Here is a 27,711-nt window from a genome sequence, read left to right on the forward strand (position 1 = left end):
TCACCAGGCCTTTTCGATTTTAATCCCGGTGTATCTTTGATGTGCCCTCTTCTCCCCATGTCTGCCCCCCTCTCCCGGGTCCGAAGGAGCCCCCATCCCGCCCAGACCGCTAGAGAGGTCTCCTGACTGGCCTCTGCTCTGGCCCGCCCCTCCTCCTTTCCTTCCTTCCCACGCTCTGCGGCCACAGTGATCCCTTCTCTTGGAAATTCTGGCCACGCTGCTCAGAAGCTGCTTTAAACAGCTTTAAACATCCCGGGGTTCCTGGGATAAACAGTTAAAATCCCGGTCATGGCGACAACATTCAAGACCCTTGGACCGTGCTTCCTCGCCAGCCTGGCACTCGTCTCTCGTCCCCTCGCTCCTGCCACCCCCACCACGGGCTCTCCATTTAGGGCCCTGGTGTGGCAGGGGACCCTTCCATGGGGGACTCTTTGCTTCGGCCCCTCTGCCCAGGAGGACTTGCTCTGCCTCACGTCCTCGTACCTGCCACGGACTCCTGCCGCTCCTACCTACCCCCTGCCGAGGCTGCAGGTCTCGACTCAGGTGGCACCCAAGGGGATGCCCTCCCTCGGAGCAGCCGGGCCATCCCAGCAAAGCCTTGCTGCCTCCATCCCCCAAGAGGACACTCCCCAGCATCCCGGTCTGTTTCACGTCCCCACTCCTGCACTGGACTATCAGCTCCCGGAGGAGAGTCTGCGACGATCTCGTTTATCTCTGGGCTCTCGAGCACGGCATACAGGGCCTGTGCAGAACAGACTCTCCCGGGGAAAATCCTTACCAAGGAGAGTAGGTTCCCGCTCGGAAAATAGCCTGATGTTTCTGGTGGTAATATCAGATCCAATGTCATAATTCTGGACTGAAATGCAGAAGGCCCGTGTTATTTTAGACTGATGAGAAGTACAGTCCACAGTGACCATGGAAGCTCTGTGACGGGTTCTGGGCCCCATGGCATCAAGCTGTTAAATGGGGAGCTGGGTGAGAGCCACTGGCCCAGGGCATCCCCCTCCCTCAGTCCTGCATAGCCCACCCCTTCTTATCACCACACTTACTTCTCTTTGGCTCGCGTCCCCCTTTTCCTTCTTAACCACATCCTCCTCCGTGGTCCTGCCCAACAGGCCTCCGTCTCACGTGGCCATCCTGACAGCCCTGGGAGCCTTCCTGGACATGGCAGCGGAGGGCTTGGTCCTCATGTATTCCTTTCTCGTACAGCGAGTTTTCAGTCTCTACGCACAGTCGTCATTGTCCCCACTGTGGGCTTCTGTGTGCCGAACGGTCAGCTTGCAGAGACGCTCGACAAATGGTCAGCTTGCTGAGACATTCCAGCAGGAGTTTGCCTGGGGTCTCCATCAAGCCTTCTGAGGCATTAGAGACGTCCCCACACGTCTGGGCCCCATCACAGAACTCCCAGTCCTCCGTTCCTAATACTGTGTGTCCCTAGCGAGGCTTGCCCAGGTTGTGTCTGCATCTTCAGTGGGCATTTTCTACTTGTTCCACTTGAAAGGAACAGGCACGGGACCAGTTACGGACATCTTGATTTCGTCTCTGGGCTCCGCTGCGCTCTTGGGGAACAGGAGCGGGAGTGTGAGCACCACCCCAACTGGTGTCTCTCACGTCGTCGGTGCAGCTGCAGCCTGGTTGTGTCCACGCGGCCAAGGCGTGCCTGAGGCTCCCGGTCTGAATCGGCCTCGTGTACTGGGTTTGAGAATGACAGATGGCACAAGACGCAGCCCACGCTCAAACAAACCATCTCCAGCATCTGATCCTTTTACCGCATTCACAAGTCTGTATAACCCTGCTGCTCTGTGTTCCCTCCAGCAACTGAAGGCACTCATCCAGCTCATCATGCTTAGTCTCCAGCTTCCTTTTTAACTTCCGGTCATCGCCGATTCCTTGGTACTGCAGTGATGGGGATAAGCCTCCTTGGGTCAGGACCACTTCGTGGTGGTGTTTTGCATGCCTGTTGTTCCATGGATATTTGGCTATTAACATCACGGTAGCTCAGAGCCATCTGGCCAGCTCAGACAGTAGAGGATGTAGCTCTTGATCTCGGGGTTGTAGGTTCAAGCCCCACATTAGGTGTGGAGATTGCTTAAAAATAAAATCTTTTTTAAAAAGTCAGTGGAACTCCAGAATAGTGTCCCCCTCCCCATTAGTTAATTTTTGTGGACTTCTGTCTTCAGTGGTCTTCTGAATGTGTGAATCCCCAGATGGCTCTGGACAGAGGCTGGGCTGCTCCTCGGACTTTTATGGACAGGAAAGCTAACTACTTGTTAAATTTTTTTAGAGATTATACAGTCAATAGAGATTAATACATTATTATTTTAATCTCTCCTGACTCTATTTTTTTGAACTCTTCCACTTTTTAAGTTAGTATTTTAAACTTTGGGTTTGTTTTGTAATAATTGACACTGCTGTTTTTGCAGCATTTTAGCAAACTTCATCTTACAATTCTTCACGCCTACTTTTCTGGATATGTCGCTGACCACCACTACTGTTTCCTTGTGGACTTAGGTCCTGCATTGTGGATTACATGTGCACGTAAGGATCCAGGCTCAAGAGGGCAAACCTTTACCATGTCGTTGGGGGACTGGGGACCAAAGTGTCTGGATGTTTTATAATGAGATCATAGCCAGATACATTGCCTCAAAAGAGTCTTAGAGAGGGGCCGCCTGGGTGGCTCAGTGGGTTAAGCGTCTGTCTTCGGCTCAGGTCATGATCCCAGGGTCCTGGGACTGAGGCCCGCATTGATCTCGGTGCTCACTGGGGAGCCTGCTTCCCCCTCTGTCTCTGCCTGCTGCTCCCCCTGCTTGTGCCCTTTCTCTCTCTGTCAAATAAACAAAATCTTAAAATATATATATATATGTAAGAGTCTTGGAGGTGAATATAGCAAAGCGATTATGTGCTCTTCTCCTGAGGACACACGGAGCCCAAGCCCCGGCTCCTGTCCTCCCATCAGCGTCGAGGTTTCCCTCGGAGGTCAGGGTGCCAGCAGCCGGCGTGCGCGCCCATTGACGGGTTCCGTCCTCTCCCCTCTGACTCGTCCTTGTTTTCCCGCCCTCCAGGTCGTGTTTGTGGCCATCTTACTGCACAGTCACCTGGAATGCAGAGAGCCTCTGCTCATCCCCATCCTGTCCTTGTACATGGGCGCCCTCGTGCGCTGCACCACCCTGTGCCTGGGCTACTACAAGAACATCCACGACATCATCCCCGACCGGAGCGGACCCGAGCTGGGGGTATGGCCTGTCTGTGCATCCGGGGACGGCCCTCTGGGAAATGGGAGACCCATATACAAGCCCGTGCCCTGAGATGTCCAGAGCCAGGGCGCGTCCAGAGGCAGACACGGAGTGGGGGGTGAATGGCCTTGGGAGACATCACGGGGCAGCCTCCTTGTTTGCATATCGGGAAACTGAGGCACAGTGGGTCAGGTCAGGCTGAGGAGTAGATACGGCAGTGTTGGTTCTTCGTACCCTCTGTTGTCAAAAGTAAGTCATTCTGTATATTCATCAACAAGGAGCTCGGGGCCCACAGCTCCCATTTAACCTCGCATTTGGGTAATTTCTGAGTTTACAGCAGGACCCGAGGCTTTGTTTGGACTTTATACTTTCCACCCTGGCCAGACACGGTCACTCATTCGGGCACCTTCTGTGGCGTGAGCAGAGCGCGTGGGCACCATGGGCAGCACAGAACTCTGGTCTCTGCCCTCAAACAGCTGCATCACATCCTGTCCGGTAGATGAGAGCGACACAGAAGCAACGGTTAGACGGGAGCCCAGACAGCACGCGGGATACAAGAGCCTCGGAGCGCAGGGAGGGAAGATAGTGATGGGGTCTCAGGAGCTCCCCCACGTCCTGGGAGGCGACAGAAGTGGAGGCAGATGGCAGCAGGGTAGAAGCCTCCCGGACTGGCCCGAGCACTGTTTCAGCATCAGTACAAGCAGGATCTGACACGTATGTGCTGATCCCGCCCGTCGGTACCAGACATCCCTGGGCTTGTTTCCGTCTAGCTGTGGGGCCGATATGCACGAGTCCATGCAGCCCCAAAGAAGGCCCCACACTCCACCCTCTGATCCCACCTTTGACCACAGCTTACTCTTGGCACGTCACAACAATAATTGTATCGACCACTTACCGATCCGAGGCGGGCCATCAATAAAATCTGATCTAGTTGTTTCCGTCACTAGGACACCCACATCAAAAGGGTCTCGATGGTAACAATCCATCTCTGAACCCTGAGCCACCAGCAAGGGGAGATAAAAATGGCCGGCATGGTTCCACGATGTGACTCTTACCTGAAGAATCAAAACCAAAGCTAAATCATGAAAGCCTATCTTTAAAGATTGCACACCTTTTGGTTTTGTAGAATTCTCAATAAATCACCTTTCTTGACCATGCTTTCATTTTTATGCTTCTGAACATTCACGTGACTTCTGTCAGAGCTTTGAGAATAAGAACCTTGATAATAGATCTGTACCTCAATAATTAGGCACATTTGTGAACCGACTGGTTACAAATATAAATGACAGTAATTTTTTTTTTCTTACTTCTGAGAGTTAAGCTCAGTTTGGTGATTGAAACAAAAACTAATTTCCAGCCTGTTTTCCAGGCCATGGTATTGTGTTCTTTCTGGGTTAAAACTGCCCTGCTTGGAAAATAGTGATTTGGATCCATCAAACTTAAATGTGTGTTTTGATTTCACGGTAAATTGCCAGCTGTCTGAGTTAATTTCTAATAACACTGTATGTTTTATTTTAATTTGAATTGGCTTGGCTACAGAGGCTTTTCCTTGTATTATTTTTAAGTACAATGAATTGACTCATTATTGACATCAAAAGGAAAAGCGTTGGCTCTGAATTGTTTCTTCTGTCCTGCTTCTAGAATTTAGTGAATTTGTGTCTCTATTTCTTGACACAGGGAGATGCAACCATAAGAAAGATGCTGAGCTTCTGGTGGCCTTTGGCGCTCATCTTGGCCACACAGAGGATCAGTCGGCCGATCGTCAACCTCTTTGTTTCCCGGGACCTTGGTGGTAGTTCCGCAGCTACTGAGGTAGGGTGTTTTCTAGGGATGGGTGCACTTGTGGTCACCTTGTAAAGAAGGGGGCGGGGGGTGGGGAAGTGGACACAGACTTGTTTCCGATTCACCTGGAGAGCTCAGGTAATCCCGTGGTATCATAATGGAGGGCCCATTCACACAAGTCAAGAGGCTCTTAGAATCATGTGACTGTTTACTTCCGTGAGTATGGAAGGAAACATCTCCTTCATCCTTCTTGTTGACCAGATCTGAGGCATGGGCACAAGGCTAAGGGTGCAAAACTAGCAAGAAGCCGGGCTGGTCCCGGAATCCAGATTTTTCTGACTCCCGTCCACTGGCCTTTCCATTTTCCTGTGGAGTCAGCATGATACCAACATTGTGATGGCCTGCTGTGTAGCAGACGTGACCAGGCCCAGACCGTGAGGCCCAGGCCCCCATTCTGGCCCACCCGCTCTCACCTGCTCCTGCCCCGCCTTCCTGCAGTACGCCCCTCCCCCACACCCCGGGCCCATTGTGGCTCTCTGAGCTCTTTGGCAGTCTGCCCTCCCCCAAATGAGGATCTCCATTATTTACTCACTCACAGCTCAAGAAATTTATCTGAAAACTGGCAGCTACTCCAAAGAAAGAGTTGAATCATTTTTTCCATCTTTCAAGTATGGTATGAACAAATCAAGTTACTTCATTTGTCTCCTCCTCCACTGCCCTCTGGAGACTTGACTCTGTCTCTGGAACTGCTGATCCTTCAGGAAGGCTGGTGGCTGCTCATTAGGGCCTTCTCTTTCCACGTCGCGCCTGAACGCGCCGTCGGCGTGTCTCCAGCCTGGGATCTCCTGCCAGTTTCCATGTCCTGGGAAGCAGCTCATGTGGGCTTGGAAAGGGACGCATATAAATCACAAGCAGGACGCTTTCTCCTGCCTCACTTTGTTCTTGGACTTTGTGTTTTGGATCACGAAGGTCATCTTGGGTGGCTCTTACAATCCAACAGCTTGGTGTTAACACCAACAGTTTAAGTCGCTCAGAAAAAAAAGTAGGTGACCCCCATCACTTGTGTGCTGGATTTCCATCTTCCCCTTTAAAAAAAAGAAAAAAGAAAAGAAAAACCAAGGTAAATTACCTCAGTGGCATAGACACACAGTGTGTAGGGTACAGAACACACGTGTATTGACCATCTACGGCATGTCCGCCATTTATGCGCATTTCAGGGACTCCCAGCAAGCCTTTGTGATGGATCTCATCATTCCCATGGTTCCGCTGGAGGAACAGAAAGGGAGCTCTGAGAGGGTCCCTGCCTCACACAGCTGGAAGGTGACCAAGGGAAGGTTTGGGTCCACACAGTAGTGTCTTCGCCCAGCTGGGGATTTACCCCATGTTCCAGGCATGACTGTAATGTTAATGAAAATAGATGAGGCCTGTACTTCTCCTTTACTAGCTAGTTAGAGTTGAACTCTGCCAAAATGTAGGGTTTGATGCTTTGTTTTCACTCTCCTTCCTTTTCATTCGCATAAGAAGAGAAACTCTCATTTTCACCGAAGGATATGTTTGGTTTCCACAAGAAATATTTCTTTAGTCTTCTTAAATTAAAAATCAAAATTGGGCTATTCCGGCCAGACAGATTAAAAGTTAGTTGAGTTGGAAGGAGAAAACCATAAAGTCACCAACTAGCGCCTACTGCCGGCTACCCAGAAGGACAGGATGGAGGCGTAGACGTGGACCCTAAGCAAAGACTATCTGGAGAGCAGAAAGGGCTCAAAATTGCATTTCAAGATTCCAGAATTGGGCTAGACTGGAGGGCTCCATTTGGCTCAATGGAAAGAGCAAAGGTCCCTGGTCTGGTGGGCCTGGGTTCAGATCGTAGCTTGTCCAGCCAATGCCAAGACTCGCGATCCCCTTCCCATCGGTGGTCGCAGTGGAGTATCTGCCTCTCCCCGTTCCCCCAGTCCTGCCTGCGGCTGGCCAGCGCTTCTCACGCACCGTGGAGTGATCCGTCTGTGGTGGCCGCACCGAGACCGCTCCCTCCGGCCCGTGGCAAGAGCCGCTAGTGGAGATGCTCTCTGGGAGGCCAACACTAACTTCTGGCTCTTTCTCTTGTAGGCAGTGGCAATTTTGACAGCCACATACCCCGTGGGTCACATGCCATATGGCTGGTTGACGGAAATCCGTGCTGTCTACCCGGCTTTTGACAAGGTGAGCACCTCTACGGCGTGGTGTCTGAAACACTCTCTTTAAAATTAGCCTTGGACAGACAGGCGTCTCCGATGAAGAACGCGCTGGTATTTCCCAGTCTCGCCTCCCTCTGTACGGTGAACGTGGGGTGGCGGGTGGGGGGGCGTCAGGCGTCATTGTGGAATATTTCCCTCAGAAAATATCAGAAGTCATGAAGCTTACTTTCATGCCAATCCTCTAATGCCCTCCAGACGATACTCACTTGTAGGTAATTCCAATTGAGAAATTACTAAATTTTTTACAAAGGGAAAATATACTCTCAAAAAAGTTCATTATATTGGATTTTGTTTCTATGATTTGTTTTTTTTTTTTTTAATTAAGCCAATGCTTTGCTGACCTCATAGCGGATGTAAAGGTACAGACAGGATTGAGCTGTTGAGGTCCTAAGCCTCTGGATGGATGTCTTTTGGTATACGCAGTGTCCGTGCCCCCCGAAGCTGTCCGTGCAGTGGCCTGGGTCTGGGTTGCTTTGGATGCAGTGGACTTAGCCAGCTGAAAGCCTCTGTTAACCGCCGCTCTGTCCTCCCACAGCTGCTTGCACACAACCCTTCAGACCCGTAGCCTGTGACTAGGTCGGCACTGTCCTACCAATCGTTGCATTAATGTCTTTTTCATTAAAGCTTAATGACTTGAACCTGTAGACATTTATAGCAAAACATAAACCCCAAAGATAGTGTACATTATTTTTATAATTTTTTAATATATATATTTTTTATTTGTTTGTTTTCAGCATAACAGTGTTCATTGTTTTTGCACCACACCCAGTGCTCCATGCAGTACGTGCCCTCCCTATTACCCACCACCTGGTTCCTCAACCTCCCACCCCCCCCGCCCCTTCAAAACATTTTTTTAAAGATTTATTTGTTTATTTGAGAGAGAGAGAGAGAGCGCGCGCATGAGCGAGCGAGCAGGAGGCAGGGGCAGAGGGAGAAGGAGAGAGAAACTCAAGCAGACTCTGTGCTGAGTACGGAGGTCAACACGGGGCTCGAACTCACAACCTGAGCTCATGACCTGAGCCAAAACCAAGAGTCAGACCCTATACAATGTTTTAAAATGAAAAATAAGGGGGCGCCTGTGTGGCTCAGTCAGTTAAGCCTCTGCCTTCGGCTCAGGTCATGATCTCAGGGTCCTGGGATCAAGTCCCATGTCGGGCTCCCTGCTCAGCGGGGAGTCTGCTTCTCCCCCTCCCTCCTCCCCTCCCCACTGCTTGTGCTCTCTCTCTCAAATAAAAAAATAAAATCTTTTTTAAAATACAGTGAAATGAAAACTAGGGAAGAAGCACACACCTGCACTTGTATTTTTCACACCAACCCTTTTGCCTTGAATTTCTGTAGAACCAGCTCAGAGCCATTGCTGGTAACATTTTATCTGATCCCAACAAGAGCCCTGGGATGTGAGAGGAGGCCTCTTTGCTAGGGACCCCAGCCGATGAGCTCTGGCCGCGCGGGCAGCGTGGGTTCTGGCTGGCTGAGGCTGGGCTCCCTCGCACCCACTGCCAGACTCGCATGGGCATCGGGAAGACCGGGAAGCCCACGAAGCAAGGCCCAGCCACAGGCTGTAAGCTGCGCTCTCTCTGTCCGGCTTCTCAAATGTGTGGTCGTCTGTGGGCTTCTGGAAGAGGGCACAGCCCATGGCGTGGAACCCTAGAGAGGTTTTCTCTGCACCCAGCACCCTGAGCCAGGGCACTCCCCAGCGGACTTTTCTCCTGGCAGTCCCTGTTTGCGTGAGTTTAACCTAATCTATGAGCCGAAGTCGCTGTTTTCCTTTTAAGGAGCATGAATATAGAAGTAAATCCTAGAAAACCAAGATGGATATATGTCTTTTTGCTAAATTTCTAGCTCTTGGAGAATCAGATTATATAATAAACCGAGAGGAGAACAGCAGGTACTAAACATTAGAAACTCCTGGCTGGAAAAGTCTCATCTGGAATGTTTTTGGCTACCTTGAAATAATACCACTTAACAATAGCAATACAGCACGGTACAGTTTCACTGGGAGCATCCAAGAAAAACTTGGTTATGTCCGTGATCACAGGGGTTAGGTGCTGTGAAGCAATCCCTGTAGTGAGCGTACCTCTCGCCAGCAACTGCAGTCACTCAGAATCCTTCTGGAGCCTCCCTCTTTGTTTCCGGGCATTCCAGGGAGCGCCTCCGAGCCGTCCGTGTGAATGCTGTCTATTCACCCAGATCTGAGACACCGCTGTGCGGACTTGCAGAGTTGGCTGCATTGACAATGGAAATCCTAGCCTCTTTGTGCGGTCCAGAATAAGGGATTTGACATTTCTTGCATAACTTCTGACAGCTCTCGCTAAATATCCACTGGGAGCATTTTGCACTCGTACAAAGTCTCCGATGTTCAGTTATCATCTGCGGAAGAGCCTGCGTCTACGCGCATCGGGCAAACACAGCGAAACACACCTGCCAATCTAACAATACATGCTCGTTTATTCCAACCCTGCTGCCAGAAATATGCGCTGTTTTCGAAATGGAAGCACACCTGGGGTTCTCTGGCGCCCTGCTGTCCCACCACGGGTGACACGTGTGGTACCCTGCTGTCCCACCACAGGTGACATGAGTGCTTTGAGGTTGTTGGATTCTTTGGGGAGAGCCCCCCCGGGCACCTCTCTTGAGGGTCCCCCAGGGCCAGAGAATTGGAGAGGTGCGCCCACTGTGACTTGCCCTTCGCTGTAGCAGCCGAATCTGTTACTCAGAAAAGTCCGCTTTGGAGGCTGGACTTAGGAAAACATAGGCTCGACCAGACGTTTGTGCTGGACGCATCATGGGGAAGGGATGTGAGAGATCGCCGCAGCCTCCAAAGGAAAGGAACTGTCAGAAGCTCTTTTCCGAGTGGAACCTGTCCGCGCTCTGCCCCTGTGTCTTTTGTTCAGCGAGACGCAAGCCAGGTGCTGGGGGCTGGCTTCTGTCAGTCACCTCTGGGAGTGACTGGATCCGAATGGAGGTGGGGGGCTCTTTCCTCCACTGGTTTTCATGGTGAGGGGCCAGACACTTGTCTGATCAGGTGGTGGGCATGCTTCACGGTGGCGCTGGGATGGTCTCGGGAAGCCTCGGGAATATGCAAGAGGACATTTGAGCTGTCCGCACTCTGCTTAAAATTAAGCGTTAACAGAGATGGGCTCCTTCTCTACTCAAGAAAGATCGTGCTAAGTGGCAGGAGGGAAAGAGTAGGGTGAGGGGCACAATCTGTTATCCCAGAGAGCCAGCGCCGACCTCACCGGCTTCCATGCCTGCCCCCCGAATACATACCCATGCCCAGAGAGCTCTCGGGTTGACCAGCACTCCAGCAAGGGGGCCCGAGGGCTGTTAGGAGTAAAAGGTCAGAGAGGCTTTAAGAAACAGATGGGCTGTGCCACTGACCAGCCCTCAAAGGGAGGCTTTGAAAATTAGAAGATCCAATGGGACAAGGAGGAGCAAAAGCACGAAACAGGAAAACACCTCGTGTGTTAGGGGCAGAGCAAGAGCTTCTATCTGGAATCAGAGGGGGTCGTCAGCATCAGGGCAAGCAGGACTGAGAATGCCCATCCGTCCTTCCGGTCTGCTGAAGGGGAGGACGGGGCCCCAGAGGGGAGCTGTGGCTTCGAGGAGATGCCAGGTGACCAGGAGGGGCCACACGGTTTGGGACCCTGGGCTAGGCTGGGTGGGGGCCCGGTGGCAAGGGGAGCGCACATTCAGGAGACCTTGCCTGACGTCCGTCTATAACTCCCTCCGGTTCATGTTCATGTCCAGCAACCTGACCGCTGCCTGAGAGAGACAAAGTGACAGCCGTCATCCCAGCTGTCAGGGGACATCTATACCTCAGACGCATCAAATAAAACCAAAACAAGACGTTCTTCAAGTGCATGTACGGTCAGCCCAGGGTAACCCTGTCCTCCTCTTTCCCCCTAGAATAACCCCAGCAATAAACTGGTGAGCACGAGCAACACCGTGACCGCGGCCCACATCAAGAAGTTCACGTTTGTCTGCATGGCCTTATCACTCACGGTAAGGGGAGAGACCGACAACACCATGTCCCCTGCCGGCGTTGTTTTGGGGAAGGGGAATGGCCATTTTAAAGGGAGGACTGTTGTGTTCCATACCTGTGATGCTACACGGAATTAATTAACAACCCAAAATATGAACAGTAGTTTTTTAGGGAGGTCGTTGAATCCAGGAATAAAGGGTAGACTTCTGGCAGGTCTGGGGACTTCTAACATGCTGAAAAAAGGCAGACTTTGCCTTTCATTTTCATAATACTCTTGTCTTACTGAATAACTTCTGATCCCATTTTCAATATTCAGAGTCAAGTGTATAAACATCCCTGACCCTCTTCCAAATTTAGTTGGCGTTACTTGAGTTAGCACCGTAGAAGTTCCTCTCTCCATCCCACTTACGCTGCTTCTGTCTGCTCGCCCGTCAAGATCCCAGGCCCTGGGTCATTCTCACGGACATAGCCGTGGACCCTCGCGGACAGCCCCGCGCTCTGTGCACAGCCTGCATAAACAAACATGTCCTTTATCCATCCCCAGGGGTAATTTCAATGTAAAAGATACTGTTCAAAAAACTTGGAAAAAATATATATATGGTCTGTAGCCTAAAGCACATGGTATATAATTTAAGGTTGTTTATAGTAACAAAACAGAAAGAAAGAAAAGCACTTTTATAAACAAACTTATGTTGTAGACCATGCCCTTTGCGTTCGAAAGGTGGAGATAACGAGGTAAAAAGAAATGCAGGTCTTTTTTATTTTTTTTTTAAGATTTTATTTATTTAGAGCACACTCGAGGGTCAGGGCGTGGGCAGGGGTGCAAAGAGAGAAAGAAAATCCCAGACTCCAGCTGAGCGCGGCATCCGATGATGTGGGGCTCGAGCTCATGACCCTGAGATCGTGACCTGAGCCAAAATCAAGAGTCAGAGGTTCAATCAACTGAGCGACCGCAGGCGCCCTGAATCTCAGGTCTTTTGAATTCAGCTCAGTCTTCCTCTTTGTTGTTGGGCTCCGTAGTTCCTCTTAAGTCCTGTAGAAATTCTCTGTTTATAAAGTACAAGTATGTTCCGGAAGTGGCGGGGATGCGCAACTCTCGTCATCGATGACCAGGGCAGAAGGGCTGGTTATGCTGATGAGAGGAACATGGTGACTCTGGCCCCTCTTCCTTTCGTCACAAGAACCATTGGCTTGATGAGCCCTGATGGTGGTCCTTATTTATCATTGAGCCCTAAGCACGTTTGAAACCTTTGATGGATATTTTTCCAAAGCCCACAACTTAATCTTTGATCCACAGATCCTGAACAGACTGTAACAAGGGCAACATGAGACTAATAGCCGGTCACGTCACACATCATGACCTTGTGTCCTCAGCGGCCCCTTCACCCCAACCTGCCCCTCCTGCCAGTCCATCCCTCCTGACTCTGCGGGAGGAGGCGGGGGGAGGGGCGTCAGGAGCACCGTGCCACCTCGCCCAGGAGGAACTCCTGACAGCGCGCCCGTGTCGTCGGGACAGGTTACCCCAGGCAACCCTGCTCCCCTATTTGTGTTACTTCTCTGTGGTGTGCAAGTTTTTCCATAGTTCCCTAAAATATTAGGAAAACAGTGAGCAGCCTTGAAACTGTTTAAAAGAGTATTTTAGAAAAAGCCGAGAAGGTTTCTATTCCAGGAACAGACCTCAGCTTTTGGAGACGATGGGAAATGATTGGAAGTCAAAAGTTGAGTTGAACCGAATGCCAGGTTCTGTGACTTGGCCCTTATCCCTCACTGAACGCCAGAAGCTTTTAGTTGTCACTGGCTCGGAGATCCGGGTCTGACCTCCTCTGTCTCCTCTCTCTCTGGTTAAACATCTTCCCCGCCTCCAGCTGAGTCGGGTGGAGAACTCTTCCAGCCGGGGTTTGAGGCGGTTTCTTCTCTGGTCGGGTGCGCGGGCAATCATCTGTCGCTCTGAGACAAGCAACTGGTTTATTTCTGAAATGGTGATGATTTAGAGAAATGCCTAGATTTCCCAGGTGAAGATTTTATTTATTTCATTATTCTAATCCTGTCCTCCTTCCTGTAACTGGAGTGTGTCAGGGTAGGTTTTCCCCATAGAAATGGAGACTTAGTCCTTCATCAGAAAGAAACTTGGAGACAAGCGAGCCAAAAACCCTTCATTTCTTAGAAGGGGAAAGGACTCAGAGAGGATTAGTGACTCACCAGAGCACCTGTAATGGAATCTGCCAGAAGCCAGCCTCCAGGCCCACTCTCTGGGCCCTTTTGTCCAAACTGTGAAGTTTTCATCAGGTCGGAACCCGTCTCTGGCCCTGAGCCTCCAGACGTGGGCGCCGTGCTTGAAACGGTGGTTTCTTTAACACAAAAAACAGGAGTATTTGAGTTTGCTGCTCATGAAGTGTCTCACATGCATTATCCTTACAGTGGCTCAGTCGGTTGGTCCGACATCTTAGCCACAGGAATTGACCTTAAAAGACACAGGGGAAAAGTAAGCAACTTTTTTTTTTTTAAGATTTTATTTGTTTATTTGAGAGAGAGAGTATGAGAGAGAGCTTGAGCAGGGGGAGGGGCAGGGGGAGAGGGAGAAGCAGACTCCCCGCTGAGCAGGGAGCCCTGCATGAGGCTCAGACCCAGGACTCTGGGATCATGACCTGAGCCGAAGGCAGATGCTTCACCGACTGAGCTGCCCAGATGACCCTGTAAGCAACTTTTTTTTAATTGGCGTATAACTGACACACAGTAGGGTTGGTTTCTGGTTTTTCTTTCCTAAGTTAACTGTTAAGCTGTCACATAAGCTTGTCACTGTTAAGCCATGTCACATGGCCTATAATGTGTGCATTCCTTTTTGCAGCACTTTCCGTATTCAGTCTTCACATCTGTCGCTGCTCGTAGGCTCTGCAGTGCCCACGTGGGGTGTGCGACGTAGCCACCTTCCACCCCAGGGCCGAGTGTCCCGTCTGACAAAGGAGGTGCTCAATAAACCGCCGCTTGAGCCTCACCTCTGAGTCAAAGGCACCGACGGCACCCACCCGGCTGAACGACAGTCTCCTTATTTGTCCTCAGTTTATCCTACCTTTAAAGCTTTTAAGAGGTCCTTTCCTCTCAAGGCCATTTTTGTTTTGTTTTAAAGATTTCATTTATTTTACAGAGAGAGACACAGCGAGAGAGGGACCCCAAGCAGGGGGAGTGGGAGAGCGAGAAGCAGGCTTCCCACTGAGCAGAGAGCCCAATGCGGGGCTTGATCCCAGGACCTGGGATCATGACCTGAGCTGAAGGCAGACGCTTAACGACTGAGACACCCAGGCACCCCCCATTTTTGTTTTTTAACTTTAAAACTTCTTAGTGCTGGGGAACTAACGTCACAGAGGCCCCCGAAATACTCAAGAGCAGTGCACGTTGTGTTTATTCCAGTGGATGATGTTACATACAGACTCTGAGCTTTCTGATGGTTCCAGAACCTTCTGTGCATCACCTGGGATCAGAGCACTCTCTAGAGCTCTGCTTCTGTGGGCTCGCTAGCTCTTCTCCTCGGGTCTTTGAGAAGAGCTTACCCCAGAGATTCTACAGACACTCAGTGACCCAGGGATGCTGACTGTTTTTTAAGAGAAAATGTGTGCTGTCTAGAACAAAAAAAAAAATCCATCTTTCCATCAGAGTGGGCTCACTCTTGGAGCCCTGACATTTTGGGGGTCAACATCCACCTTGGCCTGTGAAAAATATGGCTGTGTCACCTTTGATGGTTAATAAGACACTAATACTCCAGTATGCTACAATGCGCATCGTTATTCACACCCTAGTGTGGATTCTCAATGTAGTTCAGAGTTTCTATCCTACTCCAAAAGTGGGTTCTGCCTCGTGCTCTTATCCGGGAGTGTTTCTTCACGGAAGGCAGCAAACGTCCGTGAAGAGGGATTGAGGAGGCGGGTAGAGTTGAAAAGGACAAATTTCTGGAAGCATCTTCCTTTCGGCCCCTCAGAGCTGCCTTCAGGAAGAAGCACTGATGGGTCCTGTTTAATGTCAGGGAGGGTGAGGGAAGGGGGAGATTTAGACCCTCCAAGAGATGAGCTTCAAAATGGTAGAGCTAAAAACAAAAACAAAAACAAAACTAAACTAAAAAAAAGAAAAAAAAATGGTAGAACTGTCAGATCAACAGGGGTCCCCTCCGGGGCAGCAAAGGAGCAGACATGATGCAAACCGTGTTAGCAAGGTGACTACGGACGGCCCAGCTGCTGTTTGGGGTCTGTTTGGGGTAAAGGAACACACGGCTCAGAATCATACACAGCTTAAGGCAATTTGGAAGAAAGACTTTGGATAGTGGGCTGCATCGCGAGAGCTTGTGGCGCGGCGGCCCCACAGAGGAGGGCACATGGCAGAGCAGCCATCAGCCACGCCCACAGCAAGGCTGAGCCGGTGCTGGGATCCAAACCGATGGCTGGTTGTGCCCTGAACCCTCTGCTAGAGCCTGGGTCTCCATCACTTCTGTGACTGACCGTGAAGCCCAGTGATAATCACTCTGTCCTGAAGGCTGTTTCTCTAGCAGAAAACCATGGGGAACACAAGCTGCAGGTGGTGGTGATGAGCCTGCAGTCAGGAAGCAGGAACAGCATCCTTTCCTCTTGGGGAAAAGAATTAGTAATACCAAATGGGCAGGAACTCAAGCTCTTATTAGCTAGCCCCTCTAGATTTACCCTGAGTCCTTCCCGGGTTCTAGATTTAGGGGTAAAATAGGAACCACTAACCAGGGTAGGATGTGTCTTCTCAGCAATCCTTTTACTAGATAGACAATGGACCTCGATTCCTGGGTGCTAGGCCAGTTTGGTGAAGCCAGTGGATTGACTTGCTAAATGTATCAAACTGCCAATCTACTCCAAATATTTTCTTTACCTGTTTCTAAAGTTCATAGCCAATCAAATTAAATGGAGAAGTCTTAACATCTTTGGGTGATTTTAGTTGACCAATTTCTATTTTGACTTCACAATAGCATTTTAAGAACACTTGGTGTTCTCTTAAGCTCCTTTCTGCTCTAGTTTTGGGGAGCAAGTGCCAAGAGGGCGGCCTCTCTGCTGCAAGAGAGTTGAAGAATCCGTGCAAGGCACAGGCTTGGCTGCTGATGAGGCCTCCCCAACCCCCTTTCTACAAAATGGAAATGGGCACCCATCCAAATGGATCTTGGCAGGCAGAGCTAGGCGGGTACTTTTGTGCAGTGAACAACCTATACAATCATACCCAGCATCCCTTGAACCCAGAGAAAGACAAGAGGGGCAGATGGAAGAGTGCAGGTCAGAAGGAGAAGGGGGAGAGACTATGGGTCAGAAAATGAACAGAGAGGTTGGGAGTCAAGGCAAAATGGAGTAGAGACAGAGGTGAGGGACACAGATAGGTCAGGAGGATGTAAAGGCCCCAGTGACACCTGGGGCCCTCACAGCCCCCCAGGGCCCTCGCTATCCTCCCAGTACAAATCACTATAAATTCTAGAAGAGTTAAAAAGACAAGTTTTTAAGAAATCTGAATTTGACAGATTGTCAGTTGGCCAATTAAGCTCTTCCGCCAGCCAATTTTTGGTGAGCTGGCCTATTTCAGGAAGGCGGGTATGGAGTGAGCGTCTCCCCAGGCTTCTCCAGAGGTGGCTTTGAGACCCCAGATTCAGACCCTGCCGAGGTCCTGGGATTGTGCCGGGGTCTCCAGGGTATATCCCACTGGCCTCTGTCCTCTTCAACAAATGGAGGCTGCTCGGTGGTGCGTGCGTGCATGTTGCTGTCGCTTAACGCAGGGAGAGAAGGTTGCCACCCGGTACCAGCAGACAGCACTGCCACAGTGGGGTCCCAGGCAGGAGCTGTTACTACCGGAGAATCTGGTTCTTTCTAAAAACTTAAAATAGGTTTTTACTCCAGATCCCCTAAGCTTTGCTTTTTTTGACATCAATGGGTAGAAAAAAGGGAAGTGTGAATCTGCCTTCAGCCCTGAATTGTCTGTTCCAAACTCTCATGGCTTGAATTATGTCCACCAAAAACTGCTATATTGACGTCCTACCCCCCTCCCAGTCCCTCAGAATGTGGAAATAGGTCTTCATTGGAAATAGGTTAAGATGCATTCCCAGTAGGTGAATAAGGGAGCCGTGGGGACTCATTCAGTAGGACTGCTGTCTGACCGGGGGGGGGGGGGGGGGGGGTGGCGTCCAGACCATGTGGTGCCACCAAAAGCCAGGCCAGGCCTGGAGGGGACTATCCCCAGACACTGCAGACTGATCGCGGCACTGCCCCCTCACTGCTGGTCTCCAGGCCTGGGGGGCCAGAACCTCGAGCTGCCCTAAGCCTCCCGGTTTGGGGAACTCACACCCCATTGTTTCCGAAAGAAAGAACCCTCCTATAGTCACTGAAGGCCACATGAATTGATCAGCCAAACGTAACGATTCTACAACTTGTTTTCTTTTTAATCTCCCCACTTACTGTTTCCAAAAGACATCCCTATTCTTTTATTTCCCGATTCTCCATGTAAGATAAAAGTATTTTTTGTGGGGACGGGATGGTCCCCAGATCGATATGATTAACTATATCTCTGCTGATGTGGGTTTTTTGGGGCTTGAGGTGTGGGGTGGTATTGGCATCCCAGCGCCCAGGAGAAGCAGCCGAGTTCAATTTAGGTAACTTTGCTCTCCGGCTTTGTTCTGCTTTCCACTAGAGACCTAGTGCCTCTGCACCAGGCCCTCCGTCACGAACACTGGGAAGCCAAAACACATTCCCGCTTTCCTGGGAACAAATTCAATCGTATTTATTCCCCCAAATTTTCTCAGAACCTTGATACTTCCACTTCTTCCCCTTTGGATCTTATAAATGGTATCTGATTTGGCACAAAATGATACAAATTACTTAGTTTCGGTTTACTGGGTCTGAACACACCCAGAGCCCCACCCACGCACCTGGGGCTGTGTGAGCACGACTGCGGTCAGAGAGCACACGTCCCGGTAAGACACGGTCGTCCCCGCTCAGGGGCGCGGCAGAGTCCCCATCAGCCGGAGAATCCTGCCCGGGCTGGAGGCCGCCGGCCGACCCCGCATCCCTGGCGTGCTTCCCAGCCTCCCCCAGGCTCTTCTGGTGCAACAGCAGGTTGATCAGAGTAAGATGACAGTCGTGAACTGTTACTCTGGCAAAATGGCAAAGTAACCCGGTGGGGATTCATTCACAGACTTTGAGGAGTCCTCTTTCATGACTCTCTGGGGTTTTTTCAAGCGGTTTTTATTAGTCTCCGTTTACAGTCAGAGCCCGTCCAGACCCTCCCAACAGTGATTCACAAGAAGATGCACGGACAGAACGAGGCTGATGTCTGCAGCTTCTCGGGTTTGTGACCGCAGTCGTGCTCACACAGCCCCAGGTGCGTGGGGCTCTGGGCGTGTGCGTGTTCCCGGTGGCCTGAAACCCTGGATGTCCTCTTGATTTACACCGGTCGGATACGCAGGGCGTCAGCAAAGCCGGTCACAAATACCTCCATGATCTGGACGAACACCACGTAGACGTGTGTACCTCAAGCCGCGTGTGAGATGAGCACATGGAGGACATTAAACACCAGTTCGCATGTTAAATGGTCATTTAGTGTGCTTAACGACGCCGGAGGCCATGGGACCCGGGAACAAAGGAGAACAATCAAAAAACACTCAGGTCACACAGGTACGTCACGGCTCTGCCTCTTCCCGTCCCCTGCCCCTGGAGGTGGACTTGGAAGGTGACCTGGAAAGTCCAGTTGCTTTTAGGTAATGATAGAGAGGCCTTTGCCTCTCTTTCATCCTCCCTGAGAGACGGCTCTTACCCGACGGGGCTTGGAGAACTCAAGAGCCTCACAACTCCAAGAGGGTTTCGGAGGCAGGGCTGCGTGTTGCACCGAATGGCCAGGAGGCCAGGGAGAGGGATTGACCTCCAGCTTGAATTCGGAGCCACGGAGTGTGGTGTTTACCCATGTGTCCCTGAGGTCCCAGCGCCTGGGGTCAAACGCTGGCTCCTCCGTGCACCTGCTGGGTGGCTTGGAAGGTCATCCAAAACAGCCTCGGCTTCGCTGGCTGCCAGGAGGACATGATAAAAATACCCACCTTGTAGGACATTTCAGCTTAGCCCGCGTCAGGCGGACTGTAAGCCAAGAGTGCGGCTCTCGTGCTCCGGCAGTCCCCAAGCACGTGGGATTCCAAGGGAACATAAGATGTCTGCCTACGTAAACAAACAGCTCTGGGTACCTTGGATGCCAATGAATGAATCTGTGAATTTTTCTAGTTTTACTAATATATCCTTCCAAATTTCTATGGGATTTTTTGGGGGGCGTTTCAACAAAAGTCGACATTTGGATCGATTTATACGTGTCTTCTATAGAAGGACATGACGCATACACAAGACGTATAATGCATGCACCTTTTTCTCCCTGAGGCCCGGGAAATCTCTTCCCATGTCCCATCGCACCTTCCTGTCCGTAGGCTCCAGGGCGGGGTACAGACAGTGTCCCTCCAGCTCAGAAATGTCAGTCATCCCACAGGCTGCCGTGACCCAGAAAGAGAAATCGATGGTTTTCAGTCTTCTGGCTCAGAAGTCCAGTATATCTGTAGACACCAACCAAATATGAGATGTGCCTGCACGGGAAGAGTTTCAGCTACACATGTATGCGTCGCAAACATTATCCAAAGCCTGAGCTTTGGAATGAAGCTCGAGGCTCTGCTGGTGGTGAACCTTGCACCAGGCTGGACCCCTGCTGCCTGCCCAGCTCTGAGGCTTCCACGGGGAAGTAAACACACCAAGTCGCTTTGCTCGTGGGATTTCTCTTCTCCTGGAGAAGACAGGCAGGACACGGATACGACGGTGTCGGGCAGCGGGGTTGTTTCTCTGGCTGGTGTAACAATGACCATGGACCTGATGGCTTGAAAAACAACCGAAGTTTACTCTCTCGTTGTTCTGGAGGCCAGAAGCGAAATTCAGTGGACAGGGCTGCCGCCGAAGGGTTGGGGGGCTCCCTCCCTCCTGGGCTTCGGAGAAGGGCCTGGTCCTTATGCCTTCCAGCTCCCTGAGGTGGCTGCCTTGGCGGGCCACGGCACTCCGGTCTCTGGCTCCCTGTGCATCCTCTTGGCGCCTGCCCAGACCTCCCTTTCCCCGGCCCTCACGTGATGTTTAGGGCTCACCCAGACATTCCCAGATAATCTTATCTCAAGATCCTTACTTTAATCACACCTGCTGCTCTGTAAAGTGATCGATACTGGTGTGGCCTGGGATCTGGAAGGCAATCTATCTTTTCACGGCCCCTCTGCAAAGTGCATAGGGTGCTTTAGAGAAACACGAAAGGCAGCAGCGTGAGGGAAAGGCCGTTTCAGATGGGCAGCCGGGGAAAGCTGGGCTGAGCGAACACATCGGTGTGCAAGCAGGTGCCTGGGTGTTCTCTTCTCTTCCGGGTGTATGAGGCCATCTCTCTTTGGAGAGCATTTCGCCCCTTTCCGAAGCCCCAGCACTACTCAGTCTTACCTCCTTTCCACAAAATTTGAAATCTGTTTTCTTTAGGTCATTGTTTTTTGTTTTTTGATTTTACTGTCCCCGGTTACTGGAGGTGGGGGAGAGGAGACACGGTCCCTCACTCCCATGTGAGCTGCCTCCTCCTCCTGGCAGGTCAGAGTCCCATCCAGGAGGCTGTCCTCCGTCTCCGGCCCCAGCTTCCCGAGATAAGCCTTGTGCGAGCAGGATTAGGGTGGAGGCTATTGGACAAACAGTGACCGAGTGAGTGGTCTGTAGAAATCAGGCATGGGATTGCAACACACGGGGCTGACTCTGCCGCCCTTGCCTTCCAGAGCCCCAAGCCTGGAGGGACCTAGGGGCCATCAAGGGCTGGAGGCCACTGCAGAAATTAAGGCAAAGGTATCTGGTATTGAAAACATGTTAATCCTAAAGCTTCAGGGCTTCAGGCCTCGAGAGACCCTCCAGGAGGGACGGAGAGCCAGAAAGCAGCATCAGAGAAGGAAGCGGAGTGGTGCTTTCTCTGGGACACACGGAGATAATCCCTTTCGGTGAGGTTCAGATAATCCTGAAATACTTCTTACGCTGTTCACACTAGATAAGTCCCCAGGAAGCACAAATCCCAAAGCTGCAAACAGGAACTCGGCTCTGCCTCCTTGTCCCCCCAGTTCCCTTTGGAAGATAAGTCACTGTCCCCATCAATACGTGGAGCCTCCCAAATCCCGACCAGCACCCAGCTCCGGCCACCTGCTGCGAGGTGCTGCTGGCAGAAAAGCAGCGTCTTGGGGAGGGAAGGCGCCCTGCCTGCAGGCTGGGGACATCTCCGTGACCCGTGCTGCCGGCCGCTGCCTCGGTGTCTCCTGTTGGGAGCCCTTTTGCATTATTTAAGGGCCAGTGTTGCATCCTGGGCTCTAGATGAGTGTTCCCATGTACCGTGTCCATCTGCTTTCCCCGTGTAGAGGGGAGGGCCTCAAGTGCTCTGGCCGCACGTCCGTCTTCTGCTCTTGCTGCTTCGTGGGGTCGCATAGCGCATCACCCCGTGAGCATCAAGAATTCCTGCTTCGGGACGCGCCGGTTCAGGGCTGCCTGGCAGGAAAGCCTGTCCGGCTGTGTGCCAGGGCGCTGCCGAATCTGAGCAGACAAACCAGGGAAAGCCACTGTCCCGTGAGACCTTGTCTGGCCGGCCCTGTCTTCAAAGACTGAAACGTGGCTCACGAGAGTGACCCAGTCTCACCTTCCTGCTGCTGAACTTCTCCGCGGGCTGTCCGTCCCTCGGCCATCGGGGCAGCGGACACTACGGGCCTTATTCCGGCCACAGTACCATGCTGACCCTGTGTCTCCAATAAGGACGGCCTGTGTGAGGCTTTGTTCTGCCTGGTGGCCCCACCCCCGCGCCTGGACACTGCCCGCCCATTGTTCACATTATCCGGGAGAAGAAAATGACCCTCTTGTGCATGGGGAGGACAAAAAGGACCCAAGGTAAAAAAAAACTGAATTCGAAGCTTTCTCCCTCGCTGCCCTGCAGAGTGTGTAGCGATGGAAGGTTCTTGGCGCCTGATCAGAAGGGGTAAGTGCTGCTCCTTCCCACCGAAGCTCTGCTCTCCCTTCCCACTTTCGCCAGCATCTGCTTTTTAAGGAAATCATCATGGCCCTGCAGATTTGTGGGGCGTACTGGTTTGTTGGGAGGAACTCCGAGGAGATGAAAACAGTGACGATTGGTGCCCAAAATTCCACCAAAAACTTCATCGTGAAATGACAGTATAAAAAGGTCTTTTCGTTGCAGTAAAATGCGCCCAGTGGAACACTTAGCATCTTTTTTTTTAATTTAATTTTTTTCAGTGTTCCATAATTCATTGTTTATGCACCACACCCAGTGCTCCATGCATACGTGTCCTCCATAGTACCCACCGCCGGGCTCACCCAACACCCCCCCAGCACCCTGCCCTCCAAAACCCTCAGTTTGTTTTTCCAAGTTCGCAGTCTCTCATGGTTTGTCTCCCCTTCCCATTTCCCCCAACTCACTTCTCTCTGGAACACTTAGCATCCTAACCATTGTTAAAGAGCAACAATGTTAGAAGAAAAAAAGCAACATTGTAAAGGTTTTCAAGTTCTAAGTGTTAAAGTACATGACATTCATACATACATTGCGTACAGGAAGGTCAGTACATTCTCACGGCTGTGCCCCAGTCTGCACCGAGGTCCATCCGCACAGCTCTGCTTCTTGCAAAACTGAAACTCGCCACCCACCAAACAGCTCCCAGGGCTCCCTGCCTTCGGCCCTGAGCACGTTTCAGTTTGACTGTGAACAGCCAATGGAAAATTAAGGCTAAGCAGAAGCTTGGGTCGGAACTTTCTAAATACTCTTCCAATCGGGCAAGAATGGAAAAGAATGAAAAATTCTGCAGCTAACAGGAACGCCCTCTGCAGACTTGGTGCATGGCGCCCCCTGCTGTAGGAAGTGCGTCATTTCCGCCTTGCTCAGAGCTGGGGCTTTGCTCTGGGAGAGGTACTGATGGGGTGTCCTAATGGCGCAGTTTCAGTCCATCGAAATGATGGCAGGGATGATTCTGTTTTCATATTCTTGTAAGAAGCTGACTTTAAAATGTACATCCGAGAACGTGAACTTTTTACCATGGCAGGGGGATGGGGGTTGCATGCGCGCTGGGGTTGTGCATCGACTCCCTTAAGAATGTGTGCGGGGGAAGATGTCTAACCAGTGTGACTGTCCTCAGGCCACACTGAGACTATCAGGGACGCCACAGACACTCCGTTACGTGCTTTTCCACGTTCTGCGTCTCTGTGACAGCTGCGGTCTACCCCGTCTCGTTCCCCTACTGCTGTCCGCCAGCCTGACCTTACAGACCTTACTGATGCCGGGCCCCGCGCCTCCCCGCTGGCTAGTGCTGTCATACTCGTGACCTTTCCTCTCCAGGTTTTCCCTGCCTGTGACTTTTTCCTCTGCGGAAGTGTCCTCTCCCTCTGCGTTGTCCCCTGCTGTCCCTTCTCTGTCAGGATGGGTCGGCGGTCCCCCAAAGCGCCAGCCACAGGTCAGCAGCCATGCCCTCGGGCTGTTGCCCCAGGCTTGCCCCCCCCCCCCCGCCTTCCCACCCCTGTCACCCTCTCACCCCGTCACCCTCTTCAGTGCTGATGTCCTGAAATGGGGCTCGTTGGCTATTTTCACCCATTGTGTCTGTTTTAGTCGTTCCTGCTCTAGTAAGATGGCATTTTTTTTTTCTTCAAACCTGGGACTCACGCTGGTTCCAAGAGGCATCCTGAAGGAATGCTGGGTCGTGAGCTCACTGTTCGCACTGGGAAAGCTCTTCGAAAGGACCACGTCTAGCTCAGGGGGCAGCCAGCAAAAGGGAGGGAGAAACTGGACCGGACAGGCCAGAAGGGCACCTGCAGTGGCCCGGGCTCCCGGCTGACGTGGAATGTGCTCATTCACATCCCACCATACCCTCCCTCTTCCGGCCTCCCCTCTGTGCCCAGCACTTCCCTTTAACACTAACCGCAGATTGCTCCAAACCGACCCTTCCTCTTCTCTCCGCGGACTCCCTGTGCCGTCGCTACAGTTACAGTAACACCCACCCCCACCATGACGGGGCTCCCCGCTTCTGCCTGTGCCCCCCACGGTCAGTCCTCACACAACACCAGAGAGCAGCGGGCCTGTCAGCACAATATTCTGACCATGGCTCCCCCGTTCTCCACCCCTTTACCCCCCGCCTGGCCCAGAACCATGACCATGACCCACAAAACCCTCGCTGAACTCCCTACCCCACCCCACCCCACCCCTGCCAGATGCATATGGCCAGCGCAATCTGATGCTAAGAATCGAAAGGCCAAATGATGTTCCTCAGGTCTTCATCAGCTCTCCCTGAAGACTCAGGCAAGATAGGCATGGGCTACCCAATAGGGTCCTGCTTTTTCTGATGGCGCCCCTCCCCCCACAAGCAAATCAAATCAGCGTGCCTTCCGAATGCCATTACAGGGGACACAGCTCCCCGGGTCACTGGTTGTGGAAATCGAGTTGTCATGGGGCACCTCGGTGGCTCAGTGGGTTGGGCATCTGTTTTCAGCTCAGGTCATGATCCCAGGGTCCTGGGATCGAACCTTGCATCAGGCTCTCTGGTTGGCGGGGAGCCTGCTTCCCCCTCCCCCTCCTCCTCCCCCTCTGCTGCTCCCCCTGCTTGTGCTCTCTCATTCTTTCTGTCAGGTAAACAGAGAAAATCTTACCAAAAAAAAAAAAAAAAGAGAGAGAGAGAGAGAAAGAAAGGAAGGAAAGAAGAAAGAAAGAAAATCGAACTGTCAGCCACCTTGTAAAAGCTGCCCCCCCCCCGTCCAAATCAGGATTTCTCACACCCGTACCATAGCACATATTGACTTGATCTGGGAAGCAGATACGGGGTCCTTTTTATGCTTAAATGTTTTTCTGACAAAGGAAAAGGATTACATGTGCTTTGTGGAAAACGGGAAAGCACAAAGGAAAATAAAATCAATCCTAATCTTACCACCCACAGATGACTCCACCATTAACGTTTCCTTGTGTCCCAGGAAAGCTTTTATGATAACAGCGGCTAAAACCGATTGATCCCGTGGACTCCGCCAGGTGGTGAGAGGGCCCAGAAGGCACAGGGCAGGCTCCTCCGTGTGGGGCCACGGACATTCTGGTGGTCTGGTCGCCTGCTCTGGGGGAAGGAGCCGGCACCAGCATGGAAATCCACATGGTCGCCAAGCCCGTGGTCGGAAGCCAAGCTCCTAACCACGTCTGTGGACACGGTGTGGTTGCGGGTTAACCACCGGCTTACCCAGTGGAGACTTAAGTCCAATTAAAAAGATATTGAAATTTCTTTCTAAGTAAAATCTCCAAATAAGAATGATGCCCAGGGCTGACCACGTTAACTCAAAACAGCTGTTTGTCTCCCCTTTTTCTAACTGCGGGGGATCAGAATCTCCAACTCGCTACTCCTCCTGAGCATTTGGGGTCACGAAGGTGGCTTTGTGAGTTCCTCAAAGGCATGGTCAACAGCTTCTGGAAATGAAGTCAAACCCAGAGCTCTTGGCTGTGGTTCTTTGTAGAATGGGTCCCTCTCGGGATATGCGGACACCGCTGTGCCACAGTGGCTGGGTTTAGAGGCTTTCTCCACTCAGACCCTGACAGAAGCAACTGGCTTCTTCAAATCCCATTCCCAAATCCTCGTTCCAGGGCAGGGCAGGGACTGACTGTGAGGGTGAGGAAGCAAGGCTTGGAGAGGATGCCTTTTCTGTGGTTCTGGTCACATTGACTCAGACTGTAGGGTCTTCGACCCAGGAAGGGAATTTCTGTAAGGCTTAGGGCTTCCTTCGCCCTCTGAGCATGCTGTAATTCCGTTTGGGGATCCTAGTACACGGCGGTACTTGGTCATAGCTTAGATCATCGTTATACAAATCTGGAAGCGAAAGGTTAAATACTGCCTCCATCACAGAACAACTATGTCCAGATGAGGCCAGCCTAACAGATCGCCCCTCTGGGCGCACACCGTCATTCAAACCATGACCGTGGCACCTGTACCGGCTGGGAGCTTCCTGTCCTGATCGTGAACGAAAGGGCTGTGGCCCGGTGGTGGTTAGTTTCTAAAGAGGCTGACACAATGAAAGGAAAGGAGAAGCAGGAGATGGGCGATCGTGAAGGCGGAAGCTCTGTCTGGAGAGGTCCATGCTCTTCTAGAGAAGAGTATATCTGGAAACGTAACTAAGTATTTCCAAGTTCAAAATAGAAATGTCAGAGTCAGTGGCCTGGTCCTCAGAAAAAGAGTCACAGTCTGTCAAGTAAAAGAGGAATGTGTCATGGGTCTTCTATTTCAATAACCTTTCAGCATTATTTTAGGTTTACAGAAACTTGGCAGAGCCAGCTCAGAGATGGAGCCACGCTCCATCTTGCTCCACGCAGGCCCATGCGAGGCACCCGAGAGGCCAACCCCACCATGAATTAAACTCCAGGGCTCGTTCCAATTTCACCAGCTTTTTCCTCGTGTCCTTCTTGTGTTCTAAGGCCCCTGTGGCGTGACCACATTACAGTGAGCCTTCCCATCTCTTAGCCTCCTCTGGTCTGTGAGAGTTTCTCAAACCAATTTTTGGTGGCCTTGAGAGTCTGAGGAATACTCGTTAGGTCTTCAGTTTGGGTGCATCTGAGGTTTTTCTCTGTTAGACTGGGCTTATGGGTCTGGGGGGAGGAAGCCGACCAGGTGAAGAGCCGTTCCCCCATCTTACCAAGAATATGTGCAGTCAACATGACTTCATCGCTCTTGACTTCGGCCTTGATGGCCTGGCCAAGACCGAGTTCGCCACTTCCCCACTGGAAGGCGCTGTCTCTCGGAGGCAGTGGCTGTGGTCAGCCCATGTTTCGGGAAGGGAGGTACGCGCCACCTCCCTGAAGCCTCGTCCAAATATATAAATCTTGTGGCATTCTGTGTGGGAGCTTTGTCCCTATTTGTTTAATCAGCATGGATCCGGGTGGTTATTGAATACTGTGGGTCATAATTCAATACTGTATTATCTTGCTGCTCCTGTTCCAGCTCTGGCTATCGGGAGCTCCTGTGTCCTTTGACGTGTTACTCCAGGCAGATCATCTCGTATATTTCCTGCCCTGATCTTCGAATAAGCCACTTTTCTAAGAAGCCCTGGTTCCTTTTATTGGAGAATAAATAGAAAAATCCAGACCTGGGCACTGAGTGGGTTGTTCCATTTTGCTGGCTTCTTCCTAATGAGATAATATTGACAGCAAGCTCTGCAGGGGGGAAGAAAAAGCCAACCGCACACCTGCTCCAAGGAGAACAAATTCTGTTCATTGTCCGTAGTTTATTAGGTTTGTGTTCTGGTTTGGAAAAGTCAATGTCATTAGGCTCTGCAAATATTTGAGGAACACGGCATGTCATGGTCAACTGGGAGGGCTTGTTCCCAGGGAAGCCACCTCTGGGCAACTCATTAGAATGACACTTTTCCTGAAATGTTCTTTGTTAGGTTAACTTCTGAAGCCTCTT

The 27,711-nt window shown here is 51.4% G+C and overlaps 1 protein-coding gene across 1 annotated transcript in view; it reads left to right on the forward strand.

Moving 5' to 3' along the window:
- ANKH (ANKH inorganic pyrophosphate transport regulator) overlaps nucleotides 1–27,711 on the forward strand; it is a 129,633-nt gene that overhangs the window by 90,413 nt on the left and 11,509 nt on the right. The window contains exons 5-8 of the mRNA XM_045999444.1: nucleotides 3,063–3,233; nucleotides 4,911–5,045; nucleotides 7,122–7,214; nucleotides 11,156–11,251. Coding sequence (XP_045855400.1) covers nucleotides 3,063–3,233; nucleotides 4,911–5,045; nucleotides 7,122–7,214; nucleotides 11,156–11,251 — 495 coding nt within the window. The remainder of the gene's footprint in view (nucleotides 1–3,062; nucleotides 3,234–4,910; nucleotides 5,046–7,121; nucleotides 7,215–11,155; nucleotides 11,252–27,711) is intronic.

The sequence above is a fragment of the Meles meles genome, chromosome 3, assembly GCF_922984935.1.
Source record: "Meles meles chromosome 3, mMelMel3.1 paternal haplotype, whole genome shotgun sequence".
Taxonomy (NCBI): domain Eukaryota; kingdom Metazoa; phylum Chordata; class Mammalia; order Carnivora; family Mustelidae; genus Meles; species Meles meles.